This window comes from Eleutherodactylus coqui, chromosome 1, assembly GCF_035609145.1.
Source record: "Eleutherodactylus coqui strain aEleCoq1 chromosome 1, aEleCoq1.hap1, whole genome shotgun sequence".
In the NCBI taxonomy this organism is placed as follows: Eukaryota; Metazoa; Chordata; class Amphibia; order Anura; family Eleutherodactylidae; genus Eleutherodactylus; species Eleutherodactylus coqui.
Genome location: NC_089837.1, coordinates 512,280,470 through 512,300,251, shown reverse-complemented (window position 1 = coordinate 512,300,251; position 19,782 = coordinate 512,280,470). Strand labels below are relative to the sequence as shown.

Genomic DNA, 19,782 nt, shown 5'->3' with positions numbered 1-19,782 from the left:
AATTCACGTCCACTACCACTCGATCCTAGTGATTGTTCTATTCACATATAGAAAAGAGTTGCGGGAGCTCGGACTTTTGTGAAAAAACATTCCCTTGCTTTATTGAAGAATAGTGCTCAATACATCAGAGTTGCTGCATGTTCATGGAGAACACGTTTCAATCTCCGTAGAGATCTTGTTCACCTCATCCCCACAATGCAATCTGCTTCCTTAAAACCAATTATCATTAAAATCTACCTGATGATTAACCCCTTCGTTACTTGAAGAAAATATGTGCAACGTAGATCCATCGCTCCCCAAGGAATCATAGATATATCGCACATTTATTCTTACTATATCTAAAGTTTAACAGAGACAAATTTGTTATCCTATGTCTTAAAAAATTGATACTTATAGTAAGTGAAACCTGTATATTTATATACTTTATTAGTGAGCTATTGTTGACCCCAGAACGATTTATCCCTAATTTATCCTAAACCATATCAGTTTACTATTATGGCACATAATAATATTACCATACGCTTAAAAAAAAAAGAAAATTCCCCTTCTCTTCTCTTTCTCTCACCTTCTTCCCCTTCTCATTCCTTTTCTTTCTCCTTCTTTTTTCTTTCTCCCTTTTTTCTTCTCCTCTTCCTATTTCTTTTTATAAAAAAAATATATAAACTGCAATAAGCATATTATTAATCCATAATAAATAGAGATGAGCGAGCACACTCGTACGAGCTTGATGCTCGTTCGAGCATTATGGTGCTCGAGATGCTCGTTACTCGAGACGAGCACCACGCGGTACTCAAGTCAATTCCATTTCCTTCCCCGCATGTTTAGCGCCATTTTCTAGCCAATAGACATGCAGGGAAGGCATTACCACTTCCTCCTGTGATGTGCCAGCCCTATCCCACCCCCATGCAGTGAGTGGCTGGCGAGATCAAGTGACCGCCGTGTACTTAAAGCGGTCCCGCCCGTGGCTCGCCTCAGAAACACACCGGGAGAGATTAGGGAAAGTGCTGCTGCTGCTGCTATAGGGAAAGTGTTAGTGTAGGATCCTGTCCTCAAGAGCCCCAACGGTCATTCTTAGGGCCACATCTGACCGTGTGCATTACTCTTGTGGCTGGCTGGGAGCAGTTTTGCTCAATTTTTTTTTTTCATCTCGGGCTGTGCAGGCCATTACAGCTATAGCATTCTCAATCTGCAATCTATTATATAGAGTATACGGAAAGTGCTGCTGAGATAGGGAAAGTGTAAGTGTAGGATCCTGTCTACAAGAACCCCAACGGTCCTTCTTAGGGCTACATCTGACCGTGTGCATTTTACTGGGTGGCTGCTGGGAGTTGTAGTGCTTGCAGTTTAGTTGTACGCAGCTTGGCCTGTTTGCAGCCTTCCGTTATTTTATTTTTTTTCTGGCTGGAGTTTGCGTTAAAATACCGCTCTCAGCGTGAAAGTGTACGCAAATAATTCCATATTTATTCATACCGTTCTCTGTCTGCAGTGAATTAGACAGCGGTCTCACCGCTAAACAGTACTGTAAAATTTCAGCCCAGCCGCTGTACAGAGCATCTCACAATACCATTTCCGTTGGTGCGGTTGAGATCACCGCAGTTACCAGCACTATCCACTGGCTTTACAGTCGTCTTCCACTCCACACAGCATCTATAATCTACAAGTCTCTGCGAGCAGTAAATTACCCCTAGGTATCAGCGCAAGTCAGTGGGTTACTTTTTTCCTAGTCACAGTCCGCTATCTACAAGTCTCTGTGTGGTGAATTAAGGCCCAGTTGTCAGTGCTGTACAGTGAGGTAATTTATTTGGCCCCTGCTCTTTTCGTAATCCGCCATGATAAGGAGTAGGGGTAAGGGTCAAGTATTGGAACGCCGACACGGACGTCCAAGTGAGGGTGTGGGCACAGGCCGAGTTCTTGGTCCAGGTGAATCACAGCCGGCTGCTGTGGGATTAGGAGAGAGGCAAGTTTCTGGGGTCCCCAGCTTAATATCTCAATTTATGGGTCCATGTGGTAGACCTTTATTACAAAGAGCAGTGTGAGCAGGTCCTGTCGTGGATGGCAGAAAATGCATCCAGCAATGTATCGGCCACCCAGTTTTCTACGCAGTCCACTACTCCCGGCTTAGGGACTGCAACTCCGAATACACTGGCTGCTGCTCCTCCTTCTTCCCAGCCTCCTCACTCCATGAAAATGACATTCTGATGAGCAGGCAGACTCCCAGGAACTGTTCTCGGCTCCGTGCCTTGAGTGGTAAAAAATGGTTCCTCTCCCACCTGAGGAGTTTGTCGTGACCGATGCCCAACCTTTGGAAAGTTCCCAGGGTCCGGGTGATGAGGCTGGGGACTTCCGGCAACTGTCTCAAGAGCTTTCAGTGGGTGAGGAGGATGATGATGATGAGACACAGTTGTCTATCAGTGAGGTAGTAGTAAGGGCAGTAAGTCCGAGGGAGGAGCGCACAGAGGATTCGGAGGAGAAGCCGCTGAGGTGACTGACCCCACCTGGTTTGCTAAGCCTACAGAGGACAGGTCTTCAGAGGGGGAGGCAAGTGCAGCAACAGGACAGGTTGGAAGAGGCAGTGGGGTAGCCAGGGGTAGAGGCAGGGCCAGAGCGAAGAATCCTCCAACTGTTTCCCAAAGCACCCCCTCGCGCCAAGCCTCCGTGCAGAGAGCTAGGTGTTCAAAGGTGTGGACGTTTTTCAGTGAGAGCGCGGACGACCAACGAACAGTGGTGTGCAACCTGTGTCGCGCCAAGATCAGCCAGGGAGCCACCATTATCAGCCTCACCACCACCAGCATGCGCAGGCATATGATGGCCAAGCACCCCACAAGGTGGGACGAATGCCGTTCACCGCCTCCGGGTCACACCATTGCCTCTTCCCCTGTGCCCCAACCAGCCACTCAGATCCAACCCCACTCTCAGGACACAGGCACGAGCGCCTCCCGGCCTACACCCACACCCTCACCTCCGCTGTCCTCGATCCCATCCAGCAATGTCTCTCAGCGCAACATTCAGCTGTTGCTAGCACAAGCGTTGGAGCGAAAGCGCAAATATGCCGCCACGCACCCGCACGCACAAGTTTTAAATGTGCACATTGACAAATGAATCAGCCTGGAGATGCTGCCGTACAGGCTTGTGAAAACTGAGGCTTTCAAAAACATGATGGCGGCAGCAGTCCTGCGTTACTTTGTCCCCAGTCGCCACTATGTTTCCCGGTGCGCTGTTCCAGCCCTACACCAGCACGTCTCCCGCAACATAAATCGTGCCCTCACCAATGCGGTTACTTGGAAGGCCCACTTAACCACGGACACGTGGACAAGTACTGGCGGGCAGGGCCACTATATCTCCCTGATGGCACATTGGGTGAATTTGGTGGAGGCTGGGACCGAGTCAGAGCCTGGGACCGCACACGTCCTACCCACACACAGAATAGCTGGTCCTACCTCGGTTCTGGTATCTGCGGTGGTCTATGCCACCTCCTCTAAACCCTACCCCTTCTCCTTCTCCTTCGCAACCTCCACCTCTCAATTAAGAAATGTGAGCAGCACGTCGCCTGCAGTCGTGTGGCGCTGCAGCACAGCGGTGGGCAAGCGTCAGCAGACCGTGCTGAAACTACTCAGTTTAGGTGACCAGAGACACACGGCCCCCAAACTGTTGCAGGGTCTGATAGAGCGGACCGACCTCTGGCTTTCGCCGCTGAGCCTCCAACCAGGCATGGTCATGTGTGACAATGGCCCTAACCTGGTGGCGGCTCTGCAGCTTGGCAGCCTCACACACGTGCCATGCCTGGCCCACGTCTTCACTCTGGTGGTTCAGCGTTTTCTGAAAAACTACCTGCACTTGTCTGACCCGCTCGGCAAGGTGCGCCGCATCTGCGCACATTTCCGCAAGTCCACCACGGACCCTGCCACCCTGCGGACCCTGCAACATCTGTTTAATCTGCCAGAGCACCGACTGCTGTGCGACGTGCCCACAAAGTGGAATTCGACGCTCCACATGTTGGCCAGGCTCTATGAGCAGCGTAGAGCAATAGTGGAATACCAACTCCAACATGGGCGGCGCAGTGGGAGTCAGCCTCCCCAATTCTGTACTGAGGAGTGGGCCTGGATGGCAGATATCTGCCAGGTCCTCGGAAACTTTGAGGAGTCTACCCAGATGGTGAGCGGCGATGCTGCAATCATTAGCGTTACCATCTCACTGCTATGCCTGCTGAGAAGTTCGCTGCAAGGCATAAAGGCCGATGCTTTGTGGTTGGAACAGGAGACGGGGGATAACAGTATGTCGCTAGACAGCCAGACCACCCTCATGTCTATATCTCAGTGCGTTTTGGAGGAGAAGGAGAAGGGCAGGAGCAGGAGGAGGGGGAAGAGACAGCTGAGCACACTGCAGAGGTTACCCATGCTGCTTGCCTCTCGTCTGTTCAGCGTGTATGGGCTGTGGAGGAGGGGGAGGATCCTGAAAGTCATCTTCCTAGTGAAGACAGCCATGTCTTTCGTACTGGCACCCTGGCACACATGGCTGACTTTTTTAGGCTGCCTTTCTCGTGACCCTCGCGTTAGACGCATTCTGGCCAACACGGATTACTGGTTGTGCACCCTTTTCGACCCACGGTACAAGGAGAACCTTTTCATTCCCGAAGAGGAAAGGGGTACGAGAGTGATGCAATACCACAGGGCTCTGGTGGAAAAAGTGATGCTAAACTTCCCATCTGACAGCGCTAGCGGTAGAAGCCGCAGTTCCGAGGGCCAAGTAGCAAGGGAGGCGTGGAGATGAGGCAGCATCTACAGCGCAGGCAGGGGAACACTCTCCAAGGACTTTGCTAGCTTTATGGCTCCCCAGCAAGACTGTGTTACCACTCCCCAGTCAAGGCTGAGTCGGAGGTAGCACTGTAAAAAGATGGTGAGTGAGTACGTAGCCGATCGTACCACCATCATCCGTGATGACTCCGCTCCATACAACTATTGGGTGTCAAAGCTGGACACGTGGCACGAACTTGCGCTGTACGCCCTGGAGGTGCTGACTTGCCCTGCCGCTAGTGTCTTGTCAGAGAGGGTGTTTAGTGCAGCTGGGGGAATCATCACGGATAAGTGTACCCGCCTGTCAACTGCCAGTGCCGACATGCTTACACTATAAAGATGAGCAAAGCCTGGATTTCCCCAGACTTCTCTTCTCCACCAGTGGAAAGCAGCGGTACCTAAAGATTCTTTTTGCTGCAACCGGATAAATAAGCATTCTCTATCACTGGAACAAAGGGGGAATTACCTTTGTCAATCACTCTCGGATATTAGTCCTCCTACTCCTCTTCCTGAAACAACATGTCATCACGCTGAACTGCCGATTTTTTTGCGGCCCAAAAGGCTCCGCTTACAATTTTTTTTTCAATTTTTCAAAGTTTCAAAAGTATTGATACTTTACCAAAAACCTATTTTTTTCACTGAGCTGCCACCAGGCTCTTTTGCAAATTAAGTAACAGCAAGCTGTATCAATATAAATTTTTCAGAGGTACCCTGGTACTCTTGGTACACTAAGTTTTCTGGCCCTCACCTATACTGTTATCTAACTAATTTTTCGAGACTTTGCCTATACTTCTGCTACAGAAATGTTACAGGGGCCTGCCTATACTGCTGCTACAGAAATGTTACAGGGGTCTGCCTATACTTGTGCTACAGAAATGTTACAGGGGTCTGCCTATACTTGTGCTACAGAAATGCTACTGGGGTCTATTTATACCTTTGCTACAGGAATGTTACAGAGGCCTGTCTATACTATGGGTGCACTAAGTCTTCCCATCGCGGTGTTTTACCTATCTGGCACAAATAATACAGTGACTGACTAGGCCAGAATTGTGCGCCAAGGCCAAGGTCCTTGGCGGGGTGAAACTCTCCCATGGTTGGACACTATGATTTCTTCCTGTGTAATATCATCTTTGTGCACTTACAGCATAGGCGAGCCCAAGGAACTCAAAGACTTCCCCTTGCAGTGCTAAGCTATCTGTGTGGGGACACATGGATTTCCCATTGCTATGCAACTCAGGGCACCTTGGGTCACACAAGGTGGAGGCTGGGACCGAGCCTGACCCTGGGCCTGCTAACCTGCTGCCCACACAGACTATAGCGGGTCCTGGTCATGGTGTCTTGACCTTGTAATGCCACCTCCTCCTCCTGCTTGGGGTCAGGGGATCAGCACTGGGCATCATGTATTTTCTCCCATGTTACCACAGTTATCTGGGACACCGGTTTGGGCCAAAAAAGAGGAGCGTTACTGTATTAATGAGACGTTCACAGCTGTACTAGCATCGGAGTCCACTCTATGCCCACGAGTGCTGAGGGTGTGTGCAGAGGCAGAGTGAAAGTCTGCCATGTTTGGACACTGTCATTTCTTCATGTTGATTACTGTCTTTGGGTTCCTTCAGCTCGCCTATGCTGTTGGTGCACAAAGACTTGCCATAACGGGGTGTTTTACCTGTCTGGCACAAAGATACTGACTGACATGGGTAGGGTGCAGATGGCTTTCCCCTTGCGGTGTCGATTGAGCTATCCGACACCTACACAGAATGAATAGTGTGTGGGCACATGGATTTTCCCATTGCTATGTCACTCGCGGCACCTTGGGTCACTAAAGGTGTAGGCTGGGACCGAGCCTGACCCTGGGCACGCTCATGTGCTTCCCACATAGAGTATTGCTGCATTGTGAAGATGTGTGCAAGTGCTGGGCTGGCACCTTTATGCCCACATTTGCGGCTCGTGACAATTTTGCGACGGAGGTGGCACGGGATTGGAATTATGATCGTACGTCAATTTATCATCGATTCTCAAAAGCATTGTGGGCTATCGCCCTCCCCTCTTTTAAAGACTGTCGCTGACTGGCCCTGCCAACCCTCTGCAGTGTGTGCCTCCGGTTCCTCCTGATCGCAGACGCACTTATAAATAGACATGAGGATGGTGTAGCTATGAAGCGAGCGTGTGGCATGAGGGCAGCTGAAGGTTGCGCAGGGAAATTTTTGTGTACACTGTGGACGCAGGGTCGTGCGAGGGGTTGGGCAGCATGTAACCAAGGAGAAGAGGCAGCGGTGTGACCCGCAGGCAGTGATTTTGCGTTGTTACAGGTACTGTGGTGCTTAGCTAAGGTGTGCCCTGCTAATGAGGGTTTGTCCAAAGTAAAAATTGTTGGGGGAGGGGGGGGGCAGACTCTTGCCCCTATTGTGGCTTAATAGTGGGATCTGGGAGCCTAAGATGCAGCCCTGCATGCTGCCCCTGCCCTTCCCTATCCGTTTCTGTGGTGTTTTCATGACTTTCGGATGTTTTCCAGAGTTTTACAAGTGAAGACCTATGTGGAGCATCGGTTATATACTAAAATGCTCGAGTCTCCTATTGACTTCAATGTGGTTTGTTACTCGAAACGAGCTCTCGAGCATCACGAAAAGTTCGACTTGAGCATTGAGCACCCAAGCATTTTGGTGCTCGCTCATCTCTAATAATAAACCTCACTAATCCTTTTATGTAATCTATAAAGCATAAATATTTCTCTCTATATAACATTACTATTATAATTTTTTTTTTTTTAAATCACCTGTGGTAAGGCAGTATCACAAATAGCCATTAGGGGCTGGAGAGCAGGCTTTACTGAGAAATATTTAGCAGGGATAGGGTTAAGTCTGCTGATTAATAAGGCAACACCTGTGTGGATGTGGCTCCGGTCTTGCTTAGTTCAGTGTCCCATTGGAATGGTCCTTGAGAGGTCCAGTGGAGACCAAGCTGCTGTGACCTATGGGAGAGTTACATTCCTAGACTGACATCCTGGATTGGTATAGTGTTATGGACATTGCTATGTGTTTGAAACCCTAGGCATATAGGTTAGACAGTGTAAGGCCGCTTTCACACGGGCAACAAAATCATGCGATTTTCTCACAGTGTGACAGTGCTACAGATCGCATGTATGTGAAGCCCATGCTTTCCTATGGGTTCCTTCACATTAGCGATGTTTTCTTCGAATCTATGTTGTGAGAAAAAAATGTGGCATTCTCTGTACTGCCGCAGTTTGTGATGTTTTGTAGCCCATGTTTCCCTATAGAGACTTCTTGTTTATCGCATCTAACGAACAAGCGATTTTTGTGAGATGCGATGCGCTTCCCTACCCATAAAATAAGCCCTAGCTACATTCCCAGAAAAAATGGAATACTTACCTAGCAGACGAGCTCTGGGTCCTTCTGCTGCTGTCCAGAGCTCTGCGGCTCAGCCAATTTCTAAATCCCACCTCCACAACATCATTGGTATTTTTCAAACTCTGCTCTGCCAATCAATGCAAAGCTGGATGAACCAATCACAGTTCTTGCATTGGTTCATCCAGCGCTACTCAGCCAATCAATGCAGTGCTCAATGAACCAATCAGAGCCATTGATTCCTCTTGTTCGGATTTCTGAATCCCTCAACGTGGAAGTGATGTTCTGTGAGCGAGCAAGGACTGCAGGACTCCCAGCGGAGTTCTGGAGAGCAGCGGGAAGGACTGAGCCTTTTAGGTAAGTGTTCCATTTTTTTTCAGGAAATTCAGCTTGGGCTTATTTAAGGGGTAGTGCTTAACCTTCTCGCGATTAAACCGCCGAGTTGATGCCGCTATTTTATTGCTGTCAGCAGCGAAGTGATGCATGATTTTTCACAAAAAAAACACATCAGTGACGCTACAAAATTGCGGGAAAAACACCTGCTGCAATTTTGTAGCGCCGATATCGCTGCCTCCCTTGTGAAACAGGCCTAATGTCTGCGTTATATATCAGCCACATGGTCAGCAAATTGTATCTGTTTGTGTACACTCCGACGAATGAGAACAGTGTGAAGATTATGTTATGAGTTACAAAAAAAACACTTTTTTTAATTGTATTGGCTTGAGAAAGGTGTTTCTTACACCGAAACGCGTTGCCAACATTTTCCTATGAATAAAAACAAAAGACCTAATCCTCCTGTGGCAGTTTCATCCGCAACCGGGAGCTTTTCTTGAGGAGTCGACACTTCAAGGAGGGGGCTTCTTGTTTCATACACCCCCCTCCTCCTGAGTAAGTGCCACGTTGATTTCTTTCTCACCGGATTTGACAGTTGTTTTGGGCTATTTCTTCTTTTACTTTTCACGAGCGCATACTTTTTTTTACAAATCTATTTGTCTTCTTTCTGTTGGGGCTCGTTCTCATTGTGAGAACCCCCCAAACTTTTGTTGCAGCTCACCTTTCCTGTAAAGGATTTGAAAGTACTAAGATGAATAACCCGCCTCTAATCTCTGGTGCTAATTGAACTACGGTGTTTTCTATCCATTAGATGCAGGTGCTGACATACTCTTGCTTATATCATGCCAGGCTTCCAATGCAGTTCCATTACATATATCAGATCAAAGGCCCATTTACACAGAGCGATGATGGCTCAAAAATCGCTCAAACAACAGTTTTGAGGGACAGTTTTTAGCTATCATCTTTGCATAGTCTATTGTAGCTACTTAGCTTCTTAAAAGTTATGCAGGCAGAGTGGGATAATGCCGCGATAACACAGAGAATAATGCAGCTGTTTTGAATATGCAAACAGTTGCATTGTTCTCCATGCTTTCAGCTGGTGTCCTGCTAAGAACTGCCAGCAGGATACTGGCTGAAAGAATCCTCTCAGTACCACCCGTTGAATTTCAAGCGATAATCATTGTGTTTAAATGGGCCTTAAGACCTGCTAGTAGCCTCCATAAAAAAGCGTATATGTGGACACTAATGAGTTAAAATATTTTTAAGTTTTAAAAAAAAAGCATCAGTCTGGTATTTTCATAAAGCTCTCACCGCTTACAGTCTTTCAACAGAACTTCTATAGAAAAAAAAGGACCAAAAGAACACTTGAAATATTGACAAACATTCTGTGTGAATGAGGGCTAAGACTGTGTTCAGACAGACAGTTGTAAATTGTGCGTGACAATCTAGGACAGCACAGAGATGTACATCCATGTGTTGGCTGAGAGGCAGGTAGTGGGCATTACATATCCTACCCACATGTTACTGACCAGAACAGGATGTGAATAGCCTTATTGGCAAATATGGATCCGTGTGCCGTGAATTGCATGGACAGCACAGATAGGAAAAATGACGGTCTGAACTGTCCCTAATAGTCGTTCCTTCCTCAGTGTATTTTTTAACATTCACGCAGCAGTACCCCATATGAATGACATGAAATACACGAATAAAGATTGGGTCAAATATTCATTCATGCAAATAAACGCTGCATACGGCCAAACATAAACATGTATACGGTGGTGTGAAGGAGGCCTTATACACAGAATTATAATTCACATATCAATACGTATTTCTTCTCTTTTACATTTAGGACAATGAAGATTACTGTGCTCTAAATACTCTATTTAAGAGTGGGTGCTGCCGAGGCCCTTTGTATTATCACACTTATAAGAGTGGTATATGTAGACTAAAAGCAGCAGAAAATGAGGATTGTAGCCTTGAGGTGAGTATCTGTAAGCGACTGCTGTACTGGTTTCTCCCTTAGGGCTTATTCCGACGTGTGTATATCAGCCGGGTTTTCACGCCCGGCCGATATACGCTGTCTCTCTCTGCAGGGGGAGGAGGCGGGTCAGATCGGGAGCAGTGCACTGAATTGCCGCCCACTCTCCGCCCCTCGCCACTAATTGCAATGGAAGGGGGCAGAATGGGGCAGAACTTAGCTTTACCCCTGCCCTGCCCCTCCCATTGCAAATAGTGGCAAGGGGCGGATAGGGGGTGGGAGCTCAGTAAACTGCTCCCGGCCCAACGCACCTCTTTCCTCTGCAGCGAGGGACAGTGTATATGGGCCGGGCATGAAAACCTGGCCGATATACTCACATTGGAATAAGCCCTCAAGCCGGCGTCTCACGGGCATATGTGTGTGCACACTATGTGGAAAACAGAACCCATAGATTTAAATGGATTTGTACTCACTTCCTTTTTTGCGCACACATTTCTCTTCACCCAAAAAATATAGGACATGCTCATTTGCGCACCGAGGATCCTCAAAGAAGTCAATTAAAGATGTGCAACGCGCACACAGATGCATCACCCTGTGAAAAAAATAACACTTCTGGAACTCATTAGGATAAATAGCCATTTAAATCAGGGGGTTGTTTGCCTGCCGTGTGGAGATGAACATCCCTGCATGTGCAAAAAGTACAATACAATGCGCCAATATGCGGACAAGGAGTCATACGTAGCGCAAATATGCACTGAGTCATGTGCAAAACCGCTTATTGCCATGTGAAGCCGCCATAAGGCCATATTTAAATGGGCGAGAGTGAGTTACGCTTGAGATTCTTGGGAGCAACACCCCTCGCAGTGCACTGCAGGTTACGGGGCTCATTCTTGTGCCAGATTTGCACAAAACTCGGACACTCAATTATTTTTCCAGCTTGGATCATCAGTCTGTGAGAAAATTCACTCATGTGAATGAACCTATTTAAATAAATTAGTTAATTTTCTGTGCATGTTCAGTCATCTCAGAAACGGAAAGAACCTGCACAGAAGTATCAGCGGTGTGAATACGGCCTTATACATATGACAACCCTACAGAGGAGCCGCCACCTCTCCTCCCATGTCTGATTGACTAAATACTTGCACTGCCCACAAAATAAGGGCTTTTACCCACTAGCGATATTTTTCCCTGCGATGCGACATCGATGGTTCTGAAACCAATGATTTTCAATGGTTTTATACTCATTTGCGATGTTTCAGTACAGCTTCGCATCACATAAAAGAAATCTGCGATATCGCTCAGTGTCTACAATGGGGCGGGCTGCAACAGCGATAGCCACACTGAAAACATAGTTTTACTGTAAAAGTGCCCCAGAAGTATTAGATTTGATAATCTGTTTTATAATAAAAGTTATATTTTAGTAATAGGACTTTAATTTAAAAAAGCTACATCACACCACCAGATGGCCCAGCACACATCAAAAAACTAGACTAACATGAACATACAAACACCCACAGAACATACAGGACAGGGGGTAGGTATATCACCTTATCGTGGTGATCCACTATACCGATTTTGTTAAATTACCGTTCCCTTAATAGATTTACAGGTACGGTTATATTACTATTTATACAGTGGTAATAACGGTATAAATATTTATTTCAGAAGGCGAAGGATGATAGACAAATAATATTTAATCGACGCGTTTCTACGGCCCTGATGTAATAAGTGAGCCGATTCATCAGGATCAAGACAAATAGCCTCTGTCTTTTGTACTCAAATGCCCCAAATGAAAAGTGGTTCATAGGGCTTATAACACTTATATGTAGTTAGTTCGTGATTACTTATATTGCCCTTCTAGAGGTACAGGTGGTTGGCGACTGCGACCGATGATACCACTGATTTATACTGTATTTAACATAGTAGTATAATTGCCTGGGCAAGAATAGCCAGACGTGTTTCTAATACTTGTGATGGAGTAGTTAAGAGGGTTGAGGAGTGTAACTCAATTATGCAGGGATATCCCCTCTTTTTGCGATCAAAGCCGATGTTGGCACTTGCACCAAATATGTGGGTGATGTGGTATTTGATGCTTATACACACATCCCCACCGTGTTTATGCCCAATGGCTAAAGATCGTACTGTTTGCTATAACAGTGTTAAGGGCTCCGTTATTAGGCTTGGAGAACTGATAGTCGTCAGATCATGCACTTAAGATAGTACAGATAAAGCCCTGAGAAATTCAGATAACATATCACTTATGGGCAATCTGTGCTTATCTAATTAGAAGTCTGGACGTGCATTCACGCCCTCGAGTTGATAGAGACTATGCCTGATTGTAGCCTCCAGCAAGAGCCCTGCACTCCTCAAACACCTCTATGTCTGCACTTCACGGCGTCCTAGACCCTACTGACATCCCTGGTAAGGTCCATGCCGAGCCTCCCTTATGAATGGGAGGCTCCGCCCATCTGCTCGCATGATTCGCTAGGCTATCAGCCAATGGTGAAACCACCTGCCGGACAAGCCTCCTCCTTACTTGCCATGCCTGATTCTCATATAATGCCAGGGAGAAGCAGCGCATGTATAGTAGGATCTAAACGGGACTTAGTCATATGTGCCTCTGCTGGATGTCCGCGCCCGAGCGCTATTAACAATCCAAGGCTTGACTGACAGGATCCCTGCATATGTGAAGTCCTGCGCAGTGGGGTCTAAATGGGACTTAGTTATATATGCCTCTGATGGATGAGCATGCCCGAGTGCTGTTAACAATCCAAGGCTTGGCTGACAGGATCCCTGCATATGTAAGGTCCTGCAACATAACCATATATTGTCGGGGAATAACCCGCGCGTGTGCGGTAAGGTTATATCGGGATTTAGTGATTTGTGTCTCTGGAATATGTCCCCTGATTTAACTGACTGTATCCCTAACCATGATGGAATCATGCCTTTAAATTAATAACCCTTGGTGTCAAAACACTAGCGGTCAGGGTACACTTAGAACCAGGAATATGTGTTCAGAAGTAGGTGATAAAGAAAACGGACACATGGTATCTATTCGCTTTATACTCCATGTTAGATAGCGCTTGAGATCAATAAGAGTACCAGACTCTAGTGGGACTTATTTTACATATATGTGTACTTGGTGCTCCATTTTCAATGATTATAGGTAAAATTCTGCGTTCCCTATATGCATTAAACCTTAATTGGTTTTATAAAGTAGTGTTTCATATAGCTGACAATAATCCATTAACATGGTAATTTTAGATGGTAACTGTTACTACCTAAAGAGAAATATTCATGCCACATTTCCCCGTATTAACAGGTTTATTCACAAGCGGTAGTTTGTTATCAGGGAGATCATAACATATTTTGCCTGTATTGGTTGTCATTAGAGATGAGCGAACGTACTCGTCCGAGCTTGATGCTCGGGCGAATATTAGCATGTTCGGGATGCTCGTTACTCGTAACGAGTACCACGCGATGTTCGGGTTACTTTCAGTTTCCTCTCTGAGACGTTAGCGCGCTTTTCTGGCCAATTGAAAGACAGGGAAGGCATTACAACTTCCCCCTGTGATGTTCCAGCCCTATACCACCCCCCTGCTGTGAGTGGCTGGGGAGATCAGATGTCACCCGAGTATAAAAGTCGGCCCCTCCCGCGGCTCGCCTCAGATGCCTTGTGAGATAGCTGAGGGACAGTGCTGCTGGTGCCGGAGCAGTCCTCAGCGTTCTGGGTACGTGTGTGCTGGGTGGAGAACTTAAACAAAAAAATACGCAGCCAGCTAAGTTTAACAGCAGGCTTGCGCCAATTTATTTCCTGCCTGGGAAATCACCGCTCTGCTGTAGTTAATAACTCTGCAACACTGCAGTTCTGTGACACATTGCAGGGCCACAACACATTTATTATTGATTGAATATACGCAGTGGGCCTTTCCTTTAAAAAAAAGGGAAAAAATTCTATTTGGCCTGCCTCTGACAGTCCTCAGCGTTCTGGGTACGTGTGTGCTGGGTGAAGAACTTAAACAAAATTATACGCAGCCAGCTAAGTTTAACAGCAGGCTTGCGCCAATTTATTTCCTGCCTGGGAAATCAAATCACTGGTAATATAGCATGCTGAGGGGTAGGGGTAGGCCTAGAGGACGTGGACGCGGCCGAGGACGCGGAGGGCCAAGTGAGAGTATGGGCACAGGCCGAACTCCTGATCCAGGTGTATCGCAGCCGACTGCTGCGCGATTAGGAGAGAGGCACGTGTCTGGCGTCCCCACATTCATCGCACAATTAATGGGTCCACGCGGGAGACCTTTATTAGAAAATGAGCAGTGTGAGCAGGTCCTGTCGTGGATGGCAGAAAGTGCTTCGAGCAACCTATCGTCCACCCACAGTTCTGCGCCGTCCACTGCTGCAAATCCGAATCCTCTGTCTGCTGCTCCTCCTTCCTCCCAGCCTCCTCACTCCACTACAATGACACATGCTCAGGAGCGGGAAGACTCCCAGGAACTGTTCTCGGGCCCCTGCTCAGATTGGGCAGCAGTGGCTCCTCTCCCACCAGAGGAGTTTATCGTCACTGATGCCCAACCATTGGAAAGTTCCCGGGGTCCGGGACTTCCGGGACTTCCGGCAACTGTCTCAAGACCTTTCAGTGGTTGAGGAGGATGATGACGATGAGACACAGTTGTCTATCGGTGAGGTAGTAGTAAGGGCAGTAAGTCCGAGGGAGGAGCGCACAGAGGATTCTGAGGAAGAGCAGCAGGACGATGAGGTGACTGACCCCACCTGGTTTGCAACGCCTACTCAGGACAGGTCTTCAGAGGGGGAGGCAAAGGCAGCAGCAGCGCAGGTTGCAAGAGGCAGTGCGGTGGCCAGGGGTAGAGGCAGGGCCAGACCGAATAATCCACCAACTGTTTCCCAAAGCGCACCCTCGCGCCATGCCACCCTGCAGAGGCCAAGGTGCTCTAAGGTCTGGCAGTTTTTCACAGAGACGCCTGACGACCGACGAACAGTGATGTGCAACCTTTGTCACGCCAAGATCAGCCGGGGAGCCACCACCAACAGCCTCACCACCACCAGCATGCGCAGACATATGATGGCCAAGCACCCCACAAGGTGGGACGAAGGCCATTCACCGCCTCCGGTTTGCACCGCTGCCTCTCCCCCTGTGCCCCAACCTGCCACTGAGATCCAACCCCGCTCTGAGGACACAGGCACTACCGTCTCCTGGCCTGCACCCACACCCTCACCTCCGCTGTCCTCGGCCCAATCCACCAATGTCTCGCACCGTACCGTCCAGCCGTCGCTAGCGCAAGTGTTTGAGCGCAAGCGCAAGTACGCCGCCGCGCACCCACACGCTCAAGCGTTAACCGTCCACATAGCCAAATTTATCAGCCTTGAGATGCTGCCGTATAGGGTTGTGGAAACGGAGTCCTTCAAAAGTATGATGGCGGCGGCCCCGCGCTACTCAGTTCCCAGTCGCCACTACTTTTCCCGATGTGCCGTCCCAGCCCTGCACGACCACGTCTCCCGCAACATTGTACGCGCCCTCACCAACGCGGTTACTGCCAAGGTCCACTTAACAACGGACACGTGGACAAGCACAGGTGGGCAGGGCCACTACATCTCCCTGACGGCACATTGGGTGAATTTAGTGGAGGCTGGGACAGAGTCAGAGCCTGGGACCGCTCACGTCCTACCCACCCCCAGAATTGCGGGCCCCAGCTCGGTGGTGGCATCTGCGGCGGTGTATGCTTCCTCCACTAAAGCACCCTCCTCCTCCAACGCAACCTCTGTCTCGCAATCAAGATGTGTCAGCAGCAGCACGTCGCCAGCAGTCGGTGTCGCGCGTCGTGGCAGCACAGCGGTGGGCAAGTGTCAGCAGGCCGTGCAGAAACTACTCAGCTTAGGAGATAAGAGGCACACGGCCCACGAACTGCTGCAGGGTCTGACAGAGCAGACCGACCGCTGGCTTGCGCCGCTGAGCCTCCAACCGGGCATGGTCGTGTGTGACAACGGCCGTAACCTGGTGGCGGCTCTGCAGCTCGGCAGCCTCACGCACGTGCCATGCCTGGCCCACGTCTTTAATTTGGTGGTTCAGCGCTTTCTGAAAAGCTACCCATGTTTGTCAGACCTGCTCGTAAAGGTGCGCCGGCTCTGCGCACATTTCCGCAAGTCCCACATGGACGCTGCCACCCTGCGGACCCTGCAACATCGGTTTAATCTGCCAGTGCACCGACTGCTGTGCAACGTGCCCACATGGTGGAACTCTACGCTCCACATGTTGGCCAGGCTCTATGAGCAGCGTAGAGCTATAGTGGAATACCAACTCCAACATGGGCGGCGCAGTGGGAGTCAGCCTCCTCAATTATTTTCAGAAGAGTGGGCCTGGTTGGCAGACATCTGCCAGGTCCTTGGAAACTTTGAGCAGTCTACCCAGGTGGTGAGCGGCGATTCTGCAATTATTAGCGTCACCATTCCTCTGCTATGCATCTTGAGAAGTTCCCTGCAAAGCATTAAGGCAGACGGGAGAAGACAGTATGTCGCTGGATAGTCAGAGCACCCTCCTGTCTATATCTCAGCCCGTTCAGGAGGAGGAGGAGGAGCATGAGGAGGATGAGGAGGAGGGGGAAGAGACAGCTTGGCCCACTGCTGACGGTACCCATGCTGCTTGCCTGTCATCCTTTCAGTGTGTATGGCCTGAGGACGAGGAGGAGGAGGATCCTGAAAGTGATCTTCCTAGTGAAGACAGCCATGTGTTGCGTACAGGTACCCTGGCACACATGGCTGACTTCATGTTAGGATGCTTTTCTCGTGACCCTCGCATTACACGCATTCTGGCCACTACGGATTACTGGGTGTACACACTGCTCGACCCACGGTATAAGGAAAACCTTTCCACTCTCATTCCCGAAGAGAAAAGGGGTTTGAGAGTGTTGCTATACCACAGGACCCTGGCGGACAAGCTGATGGTAAAATTCCCATCCGACAGCGCTAGTGGCAGAAGGCGCAGTTCCGAGGGCCAGGTAGCAGGGGAGGTGCGGAGATCGAGCAGCATGTACAGCACAGGCAGTGCAACAGTCTTTAAGGCCCTGGACAGCTTTATGGCTCCCCAGCAAGACTGTGTCACCGCTCCCCAGTCAAGGCTGAGTCGGCGGGAGCACTGTAAAAGGATGGCGAGGGAGTACGTAGCCGATCGCACGACCGTCCTCCGTGACGCCTCTGCCACCTACAACTACTGGGTGTCGAAGCTGGACACGTGGCCTGAACTCGCGCTGTATGCCCTGGAGGTGCTTGCTTGTCCTGCGGCTAGCGTCCTGTCAGAGAGGGTGTTTAGTGCGGCTGGGGGAATCATCATCGATAAGCGTACCCGTCTGTCAACCGACAGTGCCGACAGGCTAACACTCATCAAGATGAACAAAGCCTGGATTTCCCCAGACTTCTCTTCTCCACCAGCGGACAGCAGCGATACCTAAGCAATACGTAGGCTGCACCCGCGGATGGAAGCATCGTTCTCTCTCACCATCCAAAACGGGGACATTTCTGCTTCATCAATCTGTGTATAATATTCCTCCTCCTCCTCCTGCTCCTCCTCCTGAAACCTCACGTAATCACACCGAACGGGCAATTTTTCTTAGGGCCACAAGGCTCACTCATATAATTTTTCTAAACAATTTTTATACGTTTCAATGCTCTTAAAAGCGTTGAAACTTTAACTTGAACCAATTTTTCGTTAAACTGGGCTGCCTCCAGGCCTAGTTACCACTTAAGCCACATTAACCAAAGCGATTAATGGGTTTCACCTGCCATCTTGGTTGGGCATGGCCAATTTTTTCAGAGGTACATTACTACTGTTGGTACACCAATTTTTTGGGGCCCTCACCTACAGTGTAATCATAGTAATTTCTATGTTCTTCGCCTGCACTCATGGTACAGAAAGGTGTGTGGGGTTGGCCTACACTTTAGCTACATAAATGTAACTGGGGCCTTGTCTATACTGCAGCTACTGAAATGTGAAAGAGACTGTTATCTCCCTAAACTGCTGCAATGGGAATGTTACTGGGGCCTGTCTTGAGTGCTACTATTACTGAAATGGAACTAAGACTGCGCTCCCCCTATACTGCTACTAGTGATATGTTAGTGGGGCCTGTCCCTAATGCTACCGCTGAAATGTTAATAATTCTGGGCTCTGCCTATACCGCTGCTAATGGTATGTCACTGGGGTGTGGAAACAGAGGCTTCACAAAGACATGATGGCGGCGAGGCCATTTCCCACCAACGCTGTTACTGTTAAGGTGCATATATCCACGGACACGTGTAGAGGACACATAGTGCCTCCAAAACATCCCCCTCCTCCTCCAACAATGAAAACATTCTTGGCAAATACCTTTGCATTGGTCCGTCTGGTGGCAGTCCAAGAATTTCACCTTTAACGACACAACAAGAGAGCACCACCACCATCCCCCCGCCACGGCCCACTTAATCCTGGACACATTCCGAAAACCAACTACATAAAACCGCGCTACCAGGTCCGCAGTCACCACCACATTACCACCAACGAGGTTACTGTTAAGGTACATATTACCAGTCTGACTGGGGCATGCAGTGTGGGCCGAAGCCCACCTGCATTAAGCACGACATTACTACCTCAGCTGTGTTGGGCAATGCAATGGGATATTTTTATGTACCGCCGGTGGGTTCCAGGGAGCCACCCATGCTGTAGGTGCACACGGAGTTTAACCTACATCTGTCCACTTGTAAAGAACCCCAGTCTGACTGGGGCATGCAGTGTGGGCCGAAGCCCACCTGTATTAAGCACGACATTACTACCTCAGCTGTGTTGGGCACTGCAATGGGATATTTTTTTGTACCGCCGGTGGGTTCCAGGGAGCCACCCATGCTGTCGGTCCACAGGGACTTCACAATAGGGAGTTGTACCTGCCTGTGTCTATGAATTAAAAAGCCTGGTCTGACTGGGGCATGCAGACACCTTGACAGAATGAATAGTGTGTGGCACATAGGTTCCCCATTGCTATGCCCACGTGTGCAGCTCCAGATGGAGGTGGCACAGGATTGGATTTCTCATTGCTTCTGTACAGCATTGTGGGCTATCGCCCCACCCCTTTTAAAGAGGGTCGCTGCCGAGCCATGCCAACCCTCTGCAGTGTGTGCCTGCTTTTCCTGTGGCAGACGCACTTATAAATAGACATGAGTGTGGCGTGGCATGAGGGCAGCTGAAGGCTGGGCAGGGACAGTTCGGTGTGCGCTGTGGACACTGTCGTGCGGGGGTGGGGGGTGGGGGTTGGGCAGCATGTAACCCAGGAGAAGTGGCAGC

The 19,782-nt window shown here is 49.0% G+C and overlaps 1 protein-coding gene across 1 annotated transcript in view; it reads left to right on the top strand.

Annotated features, from left to right (window-relative positions):
- The window catches only part of LOC136614489 (uncharacterized), a 171,436-nt gene that overhangs the window by 140,073 nt on the left and 11,581 nt on the right, over positions 1-19,782 (top strand). The window contains exon 6 of the mRNA XM_066594117.1: positions 10,335-10,466. Coding sequence (XP_066450214.1) covers positions 10,335-10,466 — 132 coding nt within the window. The remainder of the gene's footprint in view (positions 1-10,334; positions 10,467-19,782) is intronic.